Below are 14,344 nucleotides of genomic sequence, written 5' to 3'. Positions count from 1 at the left end.
CCAAATTGGTACACAGTCTCTCTAGAGCCATTCAACGAAACGGGTCTTTCAGATTTCTCAGACTCCATCCTGATTGGTTAAGATTGGCTTCCAAAGTTCACAGGAGTGCTCAGTTTCAAACAAAATGCTGCAAATCATGAACACATCGCATGATTTCCGTGAAATTGTGCACGCACATTCCCACTAGGCCGAGGAAGAAATGCCACATGAACAATTTCAACTCAGCCTCAAGGTGGCGCTATAACTGGCCGAAAAGTGTTTTTACCTCTAACTGCACGGATCTGTGGATAACTTTGTATGCCAACTCCCTAGTTTACTTTTGTTGCCCTTTTATCCAACCACCAGATGAAGGCAAGCTGCAATGTCCTACATTCCTATCCTGGTGGAGACCTGTGCCCAGAAGGGCACTTTTTCTAGTTTGTTTCTATTTGTTGCCTTTTGCAGATTCTTTCTGTGTATTTATGTTGTTGCAAAAGTGCCATATACTGTATAGCAGCTTGTATTGTCTTAGCAATTCCAATTCTGCTGTATGAATGTTTTGTCAACTGGATAAGTTGACAAATATATAATATATTAAACTCCTCCAAACCTCCCCTACTTTCAGTGACTGCAGAAATCACATAGTTTTAGTAATACATCACGTTGATTGACAGCGATGTACCCCATACAATTAGCCATGCTCGGAATGTCACCAACTTTAACAGAAGCATAGCCAAAGGCAACCAATCAAAGAAATCCATTACCTATCTTTTACCAGCACAGCAATCCAAGAAATCTACATCAAGGTCACACCACGGCCTTCAACTAATGCCTCTGGTCAGTGGATGTAGACATTATCATGAGTTACACAGGTTCTCCCTGTCATAAGAGTAACAGTGACAAGCTGCATACAGTCCCAGAAGGCAGACATATCCCATTTGGGGCGCACGCGTGTGCGCGTGTGTGTGTGTGTGTGTGTGTGTGTGTGTGTGTGTGTGTGTGTGTGTGTGTGTGTGTGTGTGTGTGTGTGTGTGTGTTTTGAGAGATTACTGTAAGCAAGTAGAGAGAAAAGAACAAGTGAGAGAGGTGAGAACCAAAAGGTGGCTTTGGGGCCCCTTGGAGCAATGATCTGGAGGTCTGCCAACTGCTCACATTCCTCCCCCTCTTTTGGGACTCAGAGCGCCAGGGTGGCAGAGAGCAGCCATGCAGGCAAGACTGGCATCAGGGTGACAACAACACGTACTGCTGGGAGGCATATGGGAGAGGACCAGGCCTATGATAATAAGCAGGTGAGTCAGAGAGAAAGTGAGAGAGGTGGAGAGAGAGGGGCACGCAAGGGACATGGGAGAGACAGAGAGACAAAGAGACCGAGTGCAAGAGAGAGATACAGAAAACTCCAGACTGAAAAGCAGAAACACACACCAAACACAGGAGTTCAACCCTCCTCCCCCCTCCCTACCTCGCTCTCTCTCGTGTTAATTTGCCTCCTCCTGTGTGTGATCGGCCGGAGGGAGGGACTCAGTGGGGAACAGAAAGACAGAGAGAGACAGAGACAGACAGAGAGAGAGAGAGAGAGAGAGAGAGAGAGAGAGAGAGACAGTAGTTTCTACTGACACGCCACAAATATGGGCGCCTGATCAGAGCCGGAATGTAGAATGTAGTTTTCTGTTGAAGGGCACACTGCTCAGTAAAACGTAGCTAGAGAAAGAGAGAGAGAGACAGGGAGAGAGAGACAGAGACAAAGAGAGACAGAGGGGTTGTATGAGGCCGGGTTCAGAGGAATTCCAGGTCACAAGGGCTCCTGTGGCGGCGGGACCTTATTCGAGACTATAGGCTGGACTGGACTGGTATTCCACCCTGTCCATCTCACGGCCATGATGTGCATGGAAGAGGCAGCCTAGGACCTGCAAGGGGGAAACAGATACACTGGACAGAGAGGACCAAGCCAAATCACAGCGAGGGGACCCTGGGTCACGTGACGTCACACATCAGGCTCGTTAAGAGACACTTGGTCGGTGCATGTCCAGGTGTTGACCACCCCTACCCTTCGTTTCAGTCTGATAATGGGGTCTGTTGTGGAGTTCATCTGTTCCCTGTTGCTGTTGATCTCTTCCTTGGAAGTGAACCACTTGGCAGCCGGCGGGTGTTCGAGGAAATGTTGCCACGGGAGAGACCTGAGCTGTGTCACCACTGACTGGAGGATGGATCGTGTGTGGGGGACGTGTTACTGTGACGATGGTTGTGTCAAGACTAAGGACTGTTGCTTTGATTATTTCACAGAGTGCCCAGGTAAGAGCAGAGAGACTAGTGCAGTGGCTTTCAATGCTCTCCGGGGCATGTGCTGCCTGACATTACGTGATAACCTTTAGTATGGGGATGAACTTGATACGTGATATATCATCTTCCGCACCCAACCAGCAGACTAAATGTTAGCATCACCACTACCACATTATCGCTAGCAAGGCCGATTGGGGGCAGGAGAGCATTGGACAGTCTGTGTTCCAACTCATCCACTACACATGTAGGCATGTTTATCATGTCTTGCCAGACACTTAAAACAGTGGGCTGCCTTATATTCCTGACCCTCTCTTGTGATACTAAAGTATGTCACTCAGCAACTAATGTTTCTTATGGTGCACCCAAGACTACTGCATCCCAAAAAGGTAATAAGAATGATCAAAGTGCCTAATACCCGAAGCCAGGCAGGCTGTGTCTAACTCAGTTCAGTGGACTGGCACTCGTAATGGAATTAGTTCAGATATTTGAAGAATGAGATTCCATCAATCAGTTGGAGCAATTACAGTACAAGTCAAACAAACGGAGCATGCCTAATACATGTTATAGGACAGGTCAATAGTAACTAATTCTATATGATTGATACATCAAAGTGTAAACTGAACACTGTAAGGAAAATCAAAGGATTCGATGACAGACAAATTGGCCTGCTTTCAAAACACTAGCTGAACAGAAAACGACTTCTACACGTCAAAATGAGTTTTTAATTGACTGACGGTGAGATACAGAAGCTATTGCTAATGCACATCAGCTGTTTTTTATTTAGGGATTGTGCTTTTGCTGATGCAGAATTGTCACTTCTGCAAGCACTTTGATCTGAACCAGGGTTACATTTATATAGCACATTTATCCAAAGTGCACTGCACTTGGGACCTTCTGATTCCCCTATGGCACTGCCACTGTTCTTCTCAGAAGAACATTGAGTTGGGTCAATGATTCTTGGATTTCTCATTTTAAGATATTCCAATAGTTGATACATTGACTTTCGTTCAGTGCTAGTTTATCAGTTGTACATGATGTGTTGATAAAGTTGTATCAAGTCAATCTAATCCAAGTCAAGTCTGCTTTAAGTTCACTCCGTTTCCCGTGTTTGTGTTCTGCTCATGGGTCCTATACCCGGGTTTGAGTTCCTGACCGAAATACCACAGATGCACCCAGACAAAAACATAAAAAGAACCCAAGGCACAATTCTTGAGGTTAAGAATGCTTTAATTTCAGGCTTAGTCTGATTAGGCATAATTGAACAAGTGAAAACATTGCCAGGCATTTTCTTTTTACGTGTTCAATTATGGACTAAGCCTGACATTAAAGCTCCTTCATAAAGAGTGCCTTGGATTCATTTTTGCATGGATGATTCTTCACAAGTCTTGAATGCTGTGGCCTGTAGACCTCCTTTTCTCAATTCCGTTTACCACAGACAGAGGCAACGTTATAACGTTTCCCCCCCCTGATGTGTGTGTCATCCTCCAGCCCAGGACTGTGCAGTGAGTGAGTGGACCTACTGGAGCGGCTGTGCCAAGCCCTGCCAGCCGTCGGTGCGAGTCCGCGTTCGTCACATAGAGCAGCAGCCCAAGAACGGGGCCAAGCCCTGCCCCAGTCTGATTCAACAGGCAGGATGCAGGGAGTACAGAGACCACCAGGGGGTGCACTGTGGACTGAACACTGGTACACAGTACACATACTCACACATGCACATGGGCATACAATGGCATGCACACACACCATAGGGATATCCCTTTGGTCTAGTAGTGGTTAAAATGTTGAACTTTCACGTGGGGGACCGAGTTCGAATCCCGGGTGTTACACTTAATGGACCACTTTCTTCGCCAAAAATAGTCGATCTACAAGCTCACAATGAGTTGACACACGTCACCGTAGGACGGTGAGTTTATGAATGCCCTGCCTGAATGTAAACTGTAAAGAGAACGCGGTATGAGCTTGTATAACGTCAATTATATATATATAATACCAATCTTTCGTCTGAATTGTATTTATTTCGTTTCTTTCTTTTTTGAAGCGTGTGTCATGAACAACTATTTTCCTTGCGAGTACCAGGAAAATGGTTCTCATGACGACCTATTTCTCAAATTCTATTTCTGTGGCTTTCACCAATGTAGTGCACGCATGCACACACACACACACACACACACACACACACACACACATACACACACACACACACACACACACACACACACAATCTGTATGAAAAACAAGATTTCACTTACTGCTGTGTAGTTGAAGATGGTGTTTTTGTGTCGTCAGGTCCAGCTTTCATCACCAGCATGGAGTTTGGGAAGGAAAGGCCAATGCATGACAGCTATGGAATCCCTCTGGACACAGGGTCAGTTTCATTTAACAAAAAAAATCACACCTGTGTGAAGTGAGGGGCGCTAATATATTAACCCATTCTGACCGGGCACCCATTTTGGTGTCGGCATCATGTTATGCTTTAGCTATTGAAAAATAGCAGATCTACAAGCTCATATCGCGCCACCGAGTGGCGCGATATGAGCTTGTAGGTCTGCTATTTTTTGAAAAATCGAAAAACGACTGACATTTTTTAGAATCTGATCTCAGGTCAGAATGGGTTAATCAGAACCAGTGTGTGTCCAGTGGAAACCTCGTATGAATCTGATCTCAGGTCAGAATGGGTTAAAGTCTGACTCATGTTGATTTGGTGATGAAATGGTGATGTAAAACAAACTGTGCCAACACAAACTTTAAATGCCATAAACAATAAAGAGACAATATGACGCAATGAGGCACATTTTCCCTTCATTGTCAATGGCGTAAACAAAACAAACATTGAACTAAAGACAAACATTATAGGAGGGGCTAGCGCCCCTCAAAAATAACCTGCGTTCCAATTTAGTTTTTTGTCACAATCTCTTGTTTCTCAATTTTCATTGGTTCAATATTTATAACCATAACCACCATAACAAGGGTAGGGTATGGAATGAATTTAAACATTACATTCTCTTTATTGTTAATGGGATTTTATGTTTGTGTTAGGGACAAAACAAACATTAATTTCTCTTCATTGTCAATGGCATTTTTAAAACAAACATTGAACCTGTAAAAAATGTAAGAAAATGGAAACATGGAGTTACAAGGTTTCTGCCCGACAGGGTGTGAGAGGTGGACTGGAAAAAGAGTCTAAAATAAATAAAAATAGAGAACTATTGATGTAAAAATTATCCAAATGATAAAAACAGCATAAGCAAGGGACATTTTAATAAGTGTGTTAACATGGTCTAATGATAATAATCTATTTGTCTATCGGATGTCAGTCAGAATGATCTGGGGATGTAAAAGATTATCGATAGACAATGAAAATCCCCAGATATGGAGTACCCTGATGTACCCGGTAATCAATATTCTGTCGTAGTACTGATGTCAGCAACATGGCATAGACGCCACATTTGGGCGTGCCTGACACGGAAATGCCCGCCTGCCCACAAGACAGGTGGGCAGAAAGGGTACTCTTGACAATGGGTACCAGTAAGACGCCCAAAAGGGCAAGGTCGCGTGCACGCATCTGCCTGGGTGACGGCAGACTGCTGGGCGAGCGCTGACATTTGGCATGGGGGGTCAGATCAACATATGAAATGAATTCTGTACTTGGGGAGGCTGTGGCTCAGGAGGTAGAGCAGGTCGTCCAATGATCCATGGGTCGGTGGTTCGAATCCCGGCTCCTCCTGTCCACAAGTTGAAGTGTCCTTGGGCAAGACACTGAACCCTACATTGCCTCCAATGAGTCAGTCGGTGCTAGCTTGCCACCATCGGTGTGCAAATGTGGGAAGTGTGGACGCTGGTGCCGACTGTTTGCCGCTTCACCTCCCAATGTATGAATGAATGGACCATTGTAAAGCGCTTTGAGCACTTGGAAAAGCGCTATAAAAATGCAATCCATTATTACTGGCCATATATGGAGCATGTCTTGAGTGTACAGGGTTTTATGAGGTCAGATCAACATATGCAATGTCAGAACAGGTCAGCTCCATATATGGAGATCTAAGGGTGGCAGTGGGGGCAGTGTCTTGAGTGTACAGGGTTTGATGAGGGCCCAGGTAGGGCCGGGCCAATGAAAATAAGTTAGAAAACAAATGTTTAACTAGAAAAAGTGCCCTACTGGGCACAGGTCTCCACCAGGATGAGCAGATGTGAAGAATTCCAGGCAAAGGTTTTTCCTTGGCCTCTAGGGAGTTGGCATACAAAGTTATCCACAGATCCGTGCAGTTAGAGGTAAAAACACTTTTGGGCCAGTTATAGCGCCACCTTGAGGCTGAGTTGAAATTGTTCATGTGGCATTTCGTCCTCACGGAAATCACGCGATGTGTTCATGATTTGCAGCATTTTGTTTGAAACTGAGCACTCCTGTGAACTTTGGAAGCCAATCTTAACCAATCAGGATGGAGTCTGAGAAATCTGAAAGACCGGTTTCGTTGAATGGCTCTAGAGAGACTGTGTACCAATTTGCGTGATGTTTGGACAAAATCTGTAGGTGTACTGTGCAAAAACTTGTTTTGCACAAAGCGGCCTCCTGGTGGCGCTATAACAGGCCGTTCTGGAAATCTGAAAGACTGGTTTCGTTGAATGGCTCTAGAGATAGTCCTGCAACAAACAGTCAAAAAGTGCTTTAGTTTTCGAGATACCCCTCCCGGAGTTAGGACCAAACACAACATAGTTTTTCCTCATCTCTAAGGCCTCCCATACATGAAATGGATTCTTGTATAAAAATATTTTACTGCAAAAGTGGTGAAATTGTTATTTAAAGTTATACACCTCAAACTAAAAATAAAGCCTGTCCGTCTGGTGGTTGAGGCACTTAAAGTCATGTAGATTCACAATGGAAGCTCTGAGAGGTTCAAAACTTGGCATACTTGAAGCCAGAACATACCTCTACATTCTAGAAAAGACTGAATGTCAATATCTGAATGTCAATATGAGATATATTCATTTGAACACATACTTACAGTAGGCGGAATTGTACATCTATGTAGATGTCTTCTCTACTTTGTAGTGACTCTGGAATGGATTGTCATAGCAACACATATGATGGCTTGTAGGAAAGGTGAGGTTCTACTGAATCCAGCAATACCAATTGTGTAAATGTAGCTTGCATAATCGTGGAGTTATGCCACAAAACATATATGGTGTCCCAAACGGGGGGAAATAAAACTAATGAAATCTACAGTATCACATTAGTTTTATTTTTACTTCACTTATCAAGGGTGGGAAAACATAAACAAATCACTTGAGTAGAAGTCCCTAAAATGTATGAAATGTCTCAAACTTGAGAAATTGTGAAGAAATAGATGCCGCTTCAATAGAGAAATATGCAAGCCTACAGTGGAACTACTAACTATTATTATGTTGCAGCACATGACCTGGATGTTAAATAATAATAATATAATACTTATATAACTTATATAGCGCTTTTCTGAGTACCCAAAGACGCTTTTCATGGGGGGGCTTTACAGAGGTAACAACAAATTAAAAACAACTTTAATAGAAATAACACTAAAAGCTAAAGAACATTAAAAGACAGTGAAAAGGGTTAGCTGGGGAAGGCAATATTGAAGAGGTGGGTTTTGAAGGTTTGAAGGGTAGAGGCATCTCTGAGTGCCTTAGGGAGGGCATTCCACAGGGTTGGGGCAGCAAAGGCGAAAGCCTGTTCCCTCATCAAGCTCAAATCTCAATATTATCCTCATAAATATAAATAATCAAGTTATTAATTTCTGTTATTTGAGTTATTTGGTTACAGTCAATTTATACTACAGTATTTGGCTCCACCTATGTGCATCTTATGTGATCTTATAATGTGAAGTGTATCGGAAATCGGGGCCGATCATGACATTTTTAAATGATCAGATCAGGAGCACAAAAATGTGATTGGGACATCCCTAGTATCAATATGGTATCCATATCATGATATTAGACTGTATATTGTCCGTGATTTGGGATATTGTACTATTGTGATATTGGAGGAGTTGCATAAAATATAATTTTCAGATGGGGAAAAATCAGTATCGGCAGATACTCAAAATTAAAATGATCTTACTAAATGTTGCTCAACAGAGAGATGATGATGTTCATAAAACCGTGGCTCTATATACAGACAATATGCTGCAGTAATGAGCAAGTTGCAAATGTTGAGTGAGAGCATGCCTGCACCAGTCTCATCAAGAAGACTGAATAGGGTTGATACAACATTGTTTAACATACAAAGAGATTGTTTCATTTGTGTGAAGGCCAGTACAAGACCAGAACATCTGACAGCCATTATGGCTGGTACTGGTATGTGTACCAGAGACATGCAGCATCAGAAAGGTTGATGAAGTTGTACATCATCTGCTCCTCTCGTACCCAGATCTGTTTGTGTATGATGACAAATATACAGTATAATACCGGTAATATGCCGGGGCGGCAGTGCCTCAGGGATAGAGTGGCCAATAGAGCGGCTGGATGGAGAACCGTGAGGTTCGCAAGACAAAATTCAGTGTGAACTAACAATATACCGGTAGTACTATATCATACCATATTCTCAGTTCGATCCAGGGCTCCCCCAGAGTTAGACTTTGAACCCCTAATTGATCCCGATGTGCAGGTCGGTGTCTTGTATGGTTTCCTCTGCCATCGGTGTGTGACTGAATGTGTGAATGTAATGCACAATCTATGTAAAGTGCTTTGGATAAAAGCTCTATATACTGTAAATGCACCAATTTCCATTTACGGTATATAAACTCCTTGACTGTTATGATGACATACTGAAGACACTAACTCTGAGGAAGAAGACGATATTGTCTAAATACAAACCCTGGAAACATACAGCATTATAATTTGTAGAACATGGAAAGTCTGATGTTGCATGCTCTAAAAGTGTGCCCATGGGAAATGGGCACAATGAGAGAAGATGCAAATCTCCAAGAAAATCCAGAACTACTACTACATGTGAAGGCCCTGTCTCTGGTACTCTGACCAGTGACCATGTGAAGGCCCTGTCTCTGGTACTCTGACCTATGACCATGTGAAGGCCCTGTCTCTGGTACTCTGACCAGTGACCATGTGAAGGCCCTGTCTCTGGTACTCTGACCAGTGACCATGTGAAGGCCCTGTCTCTGGTACTCTGACCAGTGACCATGTGAAGGCCCTGTCTCTGGTACTCTGACCAGTGACCATGTGAAGGCCCTGTCTCTGGTACTCTGACCAGTGACCATGTGAAGGCCCTGTCTCTGGTACTCTGACCAGTGACCATGTGAAGGCCCTGTCTCTGGTACTCTGACCAGTAGTCCTGGTTTTGTCTATGAACTGATTGCACAAGACCGCAATGACTTTTTTGTGCTATCCCTTTTGGACTGATTGTATGACTGTACTCTGTTGCTGTTTTTACATTTATGTCTAATAAACTATTAAATCCATCAATCAATCAATCAATTGTGCTGGCCTTCCCACAAATGAAACAATATATTTGTATGTTAAACAGTGTTGTATCCTATTCAACAATGTTGTACCCTATTCAGTCTTCTTGACGAGACGGCATGCTCTCACTCTGGTCTTACTGGAGTAGTTTTCTCAACATGATACAGTATAGTATATGATGAGGAGAGGAGAGTATATTGAATTTGGGTTTGCCAGGGTTTTATGAACACCATCTCTCTGTTGAACAGTTAGTGTTGAAGGTCTTCTGCTGTGGGCTTTATACATTATGGGTCTTGTTTCGTGCCTTTTTCCAACTGTTTAGCAAAGATGATACAAAGATTTGGATCCAATATTCCATTTTGGTAGAATTTTAAAGACACACTTCAGAATTTGTACAGTATCTATGTTGTGCATTGCGCACACTATTTTTAGGCTATAGTATATGTGCAGTAACCATATTACAAGTGATACTAATTAAGTCTATTTTCCATTCTGGTGAAATAGTGTCAGGGCAGGGTTCTGCTATTGTCAGTGTAGACTACTGGACAGGCAGTAGGCTCTGTTACACTAAAGAGAACTAAATACTAGGTCACTCTCCACTCCAGTCAGCTAAATAGCTACTTGATTTGACAAGGTTCATCTCATCTTTTCACATTCCAAAATATGTGAAATGATTTTACCTGTCATTGTATGAAGAAAGCCACATACTGTAGGCAATAAGATGCAGGTGGAGCCAAATACTGTAGTATAACTTGACTGTAACCAAATAACTCAAATAACAGAAATGAATAACTTGATTATTTATATTTATGAGGATAATATTGAGATTTGAGCTTGATGAGGGAACATCCAGGTCATGTGCTGCAACATAATAATAGTTAGTAGTTCCACTGTAGGCTTGCATATTTCTCTATTGAAGCGGCATCTATTTGTTCACAATTAATCATTTCTCAAGTTTGAGACATTTCATACATTTTAGGGACTTCTACTCAAGTGATTTGTTTATGTTTTCCCACCCTTGATAAGTGAAGTAAAAATAAAACTAATGTGATACTGTAGATTTCATTAGTTTTATTTCCCCCCGTTTGGGACACCATATATGTTTTGTGGCATAACTCCACGATTATGCAAGCTACATTTACACAATTGGTATTGCTGGATTCAGTAGAACCTCACCTTTCCTACAAGCCATCATATGTGTTGCTATGACAATCCATTCCAGAGTCACTACAAAGTAGAGAAGACATCTACATAGATGTACAATTCCGCCTACTGTAAGTATGTGTTCAAATGACTATATCTCATATTGACATTCAGATATTGACATTCAGTCTTTTCTAGAATGTAGAGGTATGTTCTGGCTTCAAGTATGCCAAGTTTTGAACCTCTCAGAGCTTCCATTGTGAATCTACATGACTTTAAGTGCCTCAACCACCAGACGGACAGGCTTTATTTTTAGTTTGAGGTGTATAACTTTAAATAACAATTTCACCACTTTTGCTGTAAAATATTTTTATACAAGAATCCATTTCATGTATGGGAGGCCTTAGAGATGAGGAAAAACTATGTTGTGTTTGGTCCTAACTCCGGGAGGGGTATGCCGACTTTTGGGGGCCATTGTCGCAGTACTAAGAGACTGTGTACCAATTTGCGTGATGTTTGGACAAAATCTGTAGGTGTACTGTGCAAAAACCTGTTTTGCACAAAGCGGCCTCCTGGAGCGGCCTCCTGGTGGCGCTATAACAGGCCGTTCTGGAAATCTGAAAGACCGGTTTCGTTGAATGGCTCTAGAGAGACTGTGTACGAATTTGCGTGATGTTTGGACAAAATCTGTAGGTGTACTGTGCAAAAACTTGTTTTGCACAAAGCGGCCTCTTGGTGGCGCTATAACAGGCCGTTCTGGAAAGTTTGGGGCAGAGGTTCATCGTTGGCATCCAGGGAGTGTGTGTGCAAAATTTGGCATCGACCGGGTTAACGGTGGCCGAGATTAGCTGCTCACGGACACACGGACGGACGGACGGACGGACACACACACGGACACACGGACGGACGGACGGAGTGCAAAACATACTCTCCCCCTAGGCCTTCGGCCTGGTGGAGACAATAAGTAGTGAAAATAGCAGAGCTTGTAGATCTGCTATTTTCACTCTTTGGGTTCCGGGAAAACATCAAATTTCTCAATTGGGTCTTGCGCTAAAAGGTCTGGGAACCACTGTTCTTCTAGACGCCCAAGGATGAATGCAATAGAGCGCCAAAGTCCTGACGTCACTCGCTCGTCCCCTGGTTCACGGAAGAAATGTCTCTATGGAGAATAACATGGGCTCATCTTAAAGTCGTTTCATATAAGCGTTGTGGTCCAAAAATAAACAAGCTGTCTCTGCGTTATTGTCAGGGAGGTGTCTCTGTATCGTTTGCGATATATATATGATACAATCTATTTCAAGCGAAAATGTAACCAATTCAGTAGCAGTAACAATAGCGTTTTCTAGTCAGTTGATTCTTCATATCCATATGAGTGAAGCGGCCCGGATGATTTGTTTATTTTTCAAACAGCTATTATGAGGCGATCTAAAAAAAAACCTATGGGGATTACAATGCAAATAAAAAGTACATGAACCCGTGGATTTGCGCACTTTACCGATATTGACGTCAGACTTCGGTGCTCTATGACGTGACCTGCCACTCCTGTCCCGTCTCTCAGGTTCTGCATGGAGTTCACACTGGAGTCCCGGACAGCCCACTGTACAGTGGAGAGTCGCCCCCACACACACTGGATGCGTTACATAACGGAGGGCTACAAAGTGTGTGTAGCATGCCAGCCGCCTGCCATGAGGAACAATAGTGGCAGCTGCCAAGGAGATGGTCAAGAATCACACAAGTATGAAGTTACAAAACATGTTGATCATTTGAATGTTATCTACATTGGTACAGTGTGAACATTGCTAGTATCAGTTCAGGATATGGGGATTTCTTCGTTACTCAACATTCTTGCTATAAACTCATATGTTCATGCAATCTATAAACGTTTTTGAAAAGTAAGACTTAGTTATACATACATGACGTGTCAATCCAACTTGTAAAAATCACGTTAATTAAATCTCTAGAGCGTTAAAATATATACATTAAAGAACATTACACGACCACTCTGGGTTTTATGTGTACTGGCCACCGTTTGCAGGAACATTGTATTTTATTTATAAAACAAGGTGAAATTCTTGATTTATATGCCTTTCACACATATAGTATATACACACACACACACACACACACACAGAAGTGGTCCCTACAGACCAGCCTTTGTCCTGTGGTACCATGTGGCCCCTATCACTTTCCTGTTACAATGACCCTTGGCCATTTGTAGCAGATTTCTTTAAACATACAGTGGGCAACATGCCAAACCTTCCTCCCCTCTTGGTTGTGCAGTCCAGGTAGTTGGCTCCAATTCCTCTCACACAGCAATTATCATTGAGGTACCCTTAAGCAAGGTAATTCATCCATAATTGCTTGAATTAATTGACTCGGTGGCAAACAGCAGAGGGCTGCGGCTGTGCTGATCAGCAGACAGGTGTGAATGTAGGCAACCATATAAAGAACGTGAAACAGGGTAATGCCAATAAAGAGAGAATGCATGCTAAGCAAATGACTTTCCTACATTCAGATACTGTAAAACAAAATCCGAAAGTACTAACTTGAGTGGGAGAACACAGCATTATTTTTTTCTGTGCTTAACTCTGGCACGCAAAAAAATGGAAATCGCCCCTAACCTCGACTGTTTGAATTTGGTCTGTTTCAGGGAAGCTGTGCTCCACTGGCAGGCAGTGGGGAATCCCCGATGCACTGGAACATGGAAGAAAGTCCAGAGGACCGAGCTGTGTGACTGTCCACCAGTCCACAGTTTCATCTTCATCTGAACCACAGAGAACAGGGTGAAACAGTTCTTTGCACAAAGGTTTCCTCAAGAATGACCTTGACACCATTACGCATTTTGAGGTCAATGGAACTGAGGATAAAGATGCTTGGGGACTCTATTGTCAATGCGAAGACTCTTACAACTACTGTACTGACACAAAGAAAAAATATATATCCTTCTTTGCACAGCTACTGTACAACAAAACTAATGTTCAAGCAGGGGAAATCACTCATAGCATTCACTCACAAGTCACAAGTGTACTTCTCCACTTTATTCAACTGAATCCGATTGCATTTTGTACATAACTATAATGCCTGGTACATACATGAGCATTAAGCACATATCACACCAAGGTTATCAAAACGTTTTAACACACATTGTTTGTACAATTATGTTATTCTTACAAATGAAAGTATTACAATTGTATTAAATTAATACATTAAACATTCTCTATGCAGTTAATGTGGAGGTATGGCAAATAAATAAACAATACAAGCCATACATATTTGTTGCTGGAGCCCTCTAGTGGACATTTCTTTCTTGGTTTGTTCAACGCAGTAGCAAGATATTGAAGTACAAACATACAGTATAGAAGTTTTTCCCAAGCACAGTGGGTTGTGACAATTTTTTTTAACTAAGTAAACGTATTTCTTAAATAAAATAAAATAAAATCTATCAACTTACAGAAATTAAAAAGAAATGTCAAACATGTTTCAAAAATATTTACTTAATGTA

The 14,344-nt window shown here is 42.3% G+C and overlaps 1 protein-coding gene across 1 annotated transcript; it reads left to right on the top strand.

The window, feature by feature from the left end:
- Window positions 1-1,595: 1,595 nt before the first annotated feature.
- On the top strand, window positions 1,596-13,625 carry sbspon (somatomedin B and thrombospondin type 1 domain containing). The gene is made up of 5 exons (XM_083778097.1): window positions 1,596-2,268; window positions 3,745-3,939; window positions 4,540-4,618; window positions 12,401-12,577; window positions 13,493-13,625. Exons 1-5 carry the CDS (start codon window positions 2,043-2,045, stop codon window positions 13,608-13,610), a joined length of 795 nt encoding a protein of 264 aa, XP_083634223.1. The 5' UTR covers window positions 1,596-2,042; the 3' UTR covers window positions 13,611-13,625.
- The last annotated feature ends 719 nt before the right edge of the window (window positions 13,626-14,344 follow it).

Source organism: Protomyctophum parallelum (assembly GCF_964188405.1).
Source record: "Protomyctophum parallelum genome assembly, chromosome: 12".
Taxonomy (NCBI): domain Eukaryota; kingdom Metazoa; phylum Chordata; class Actinopteri; order Myctophiformes; family Myctophidae; genus Protomyctophum; species Protomyctophum parallelum.
Note: the sequence above shows the minus strand (reverse complement) of the source record. Positions and strands in the feature narration are given on the sequence as shown.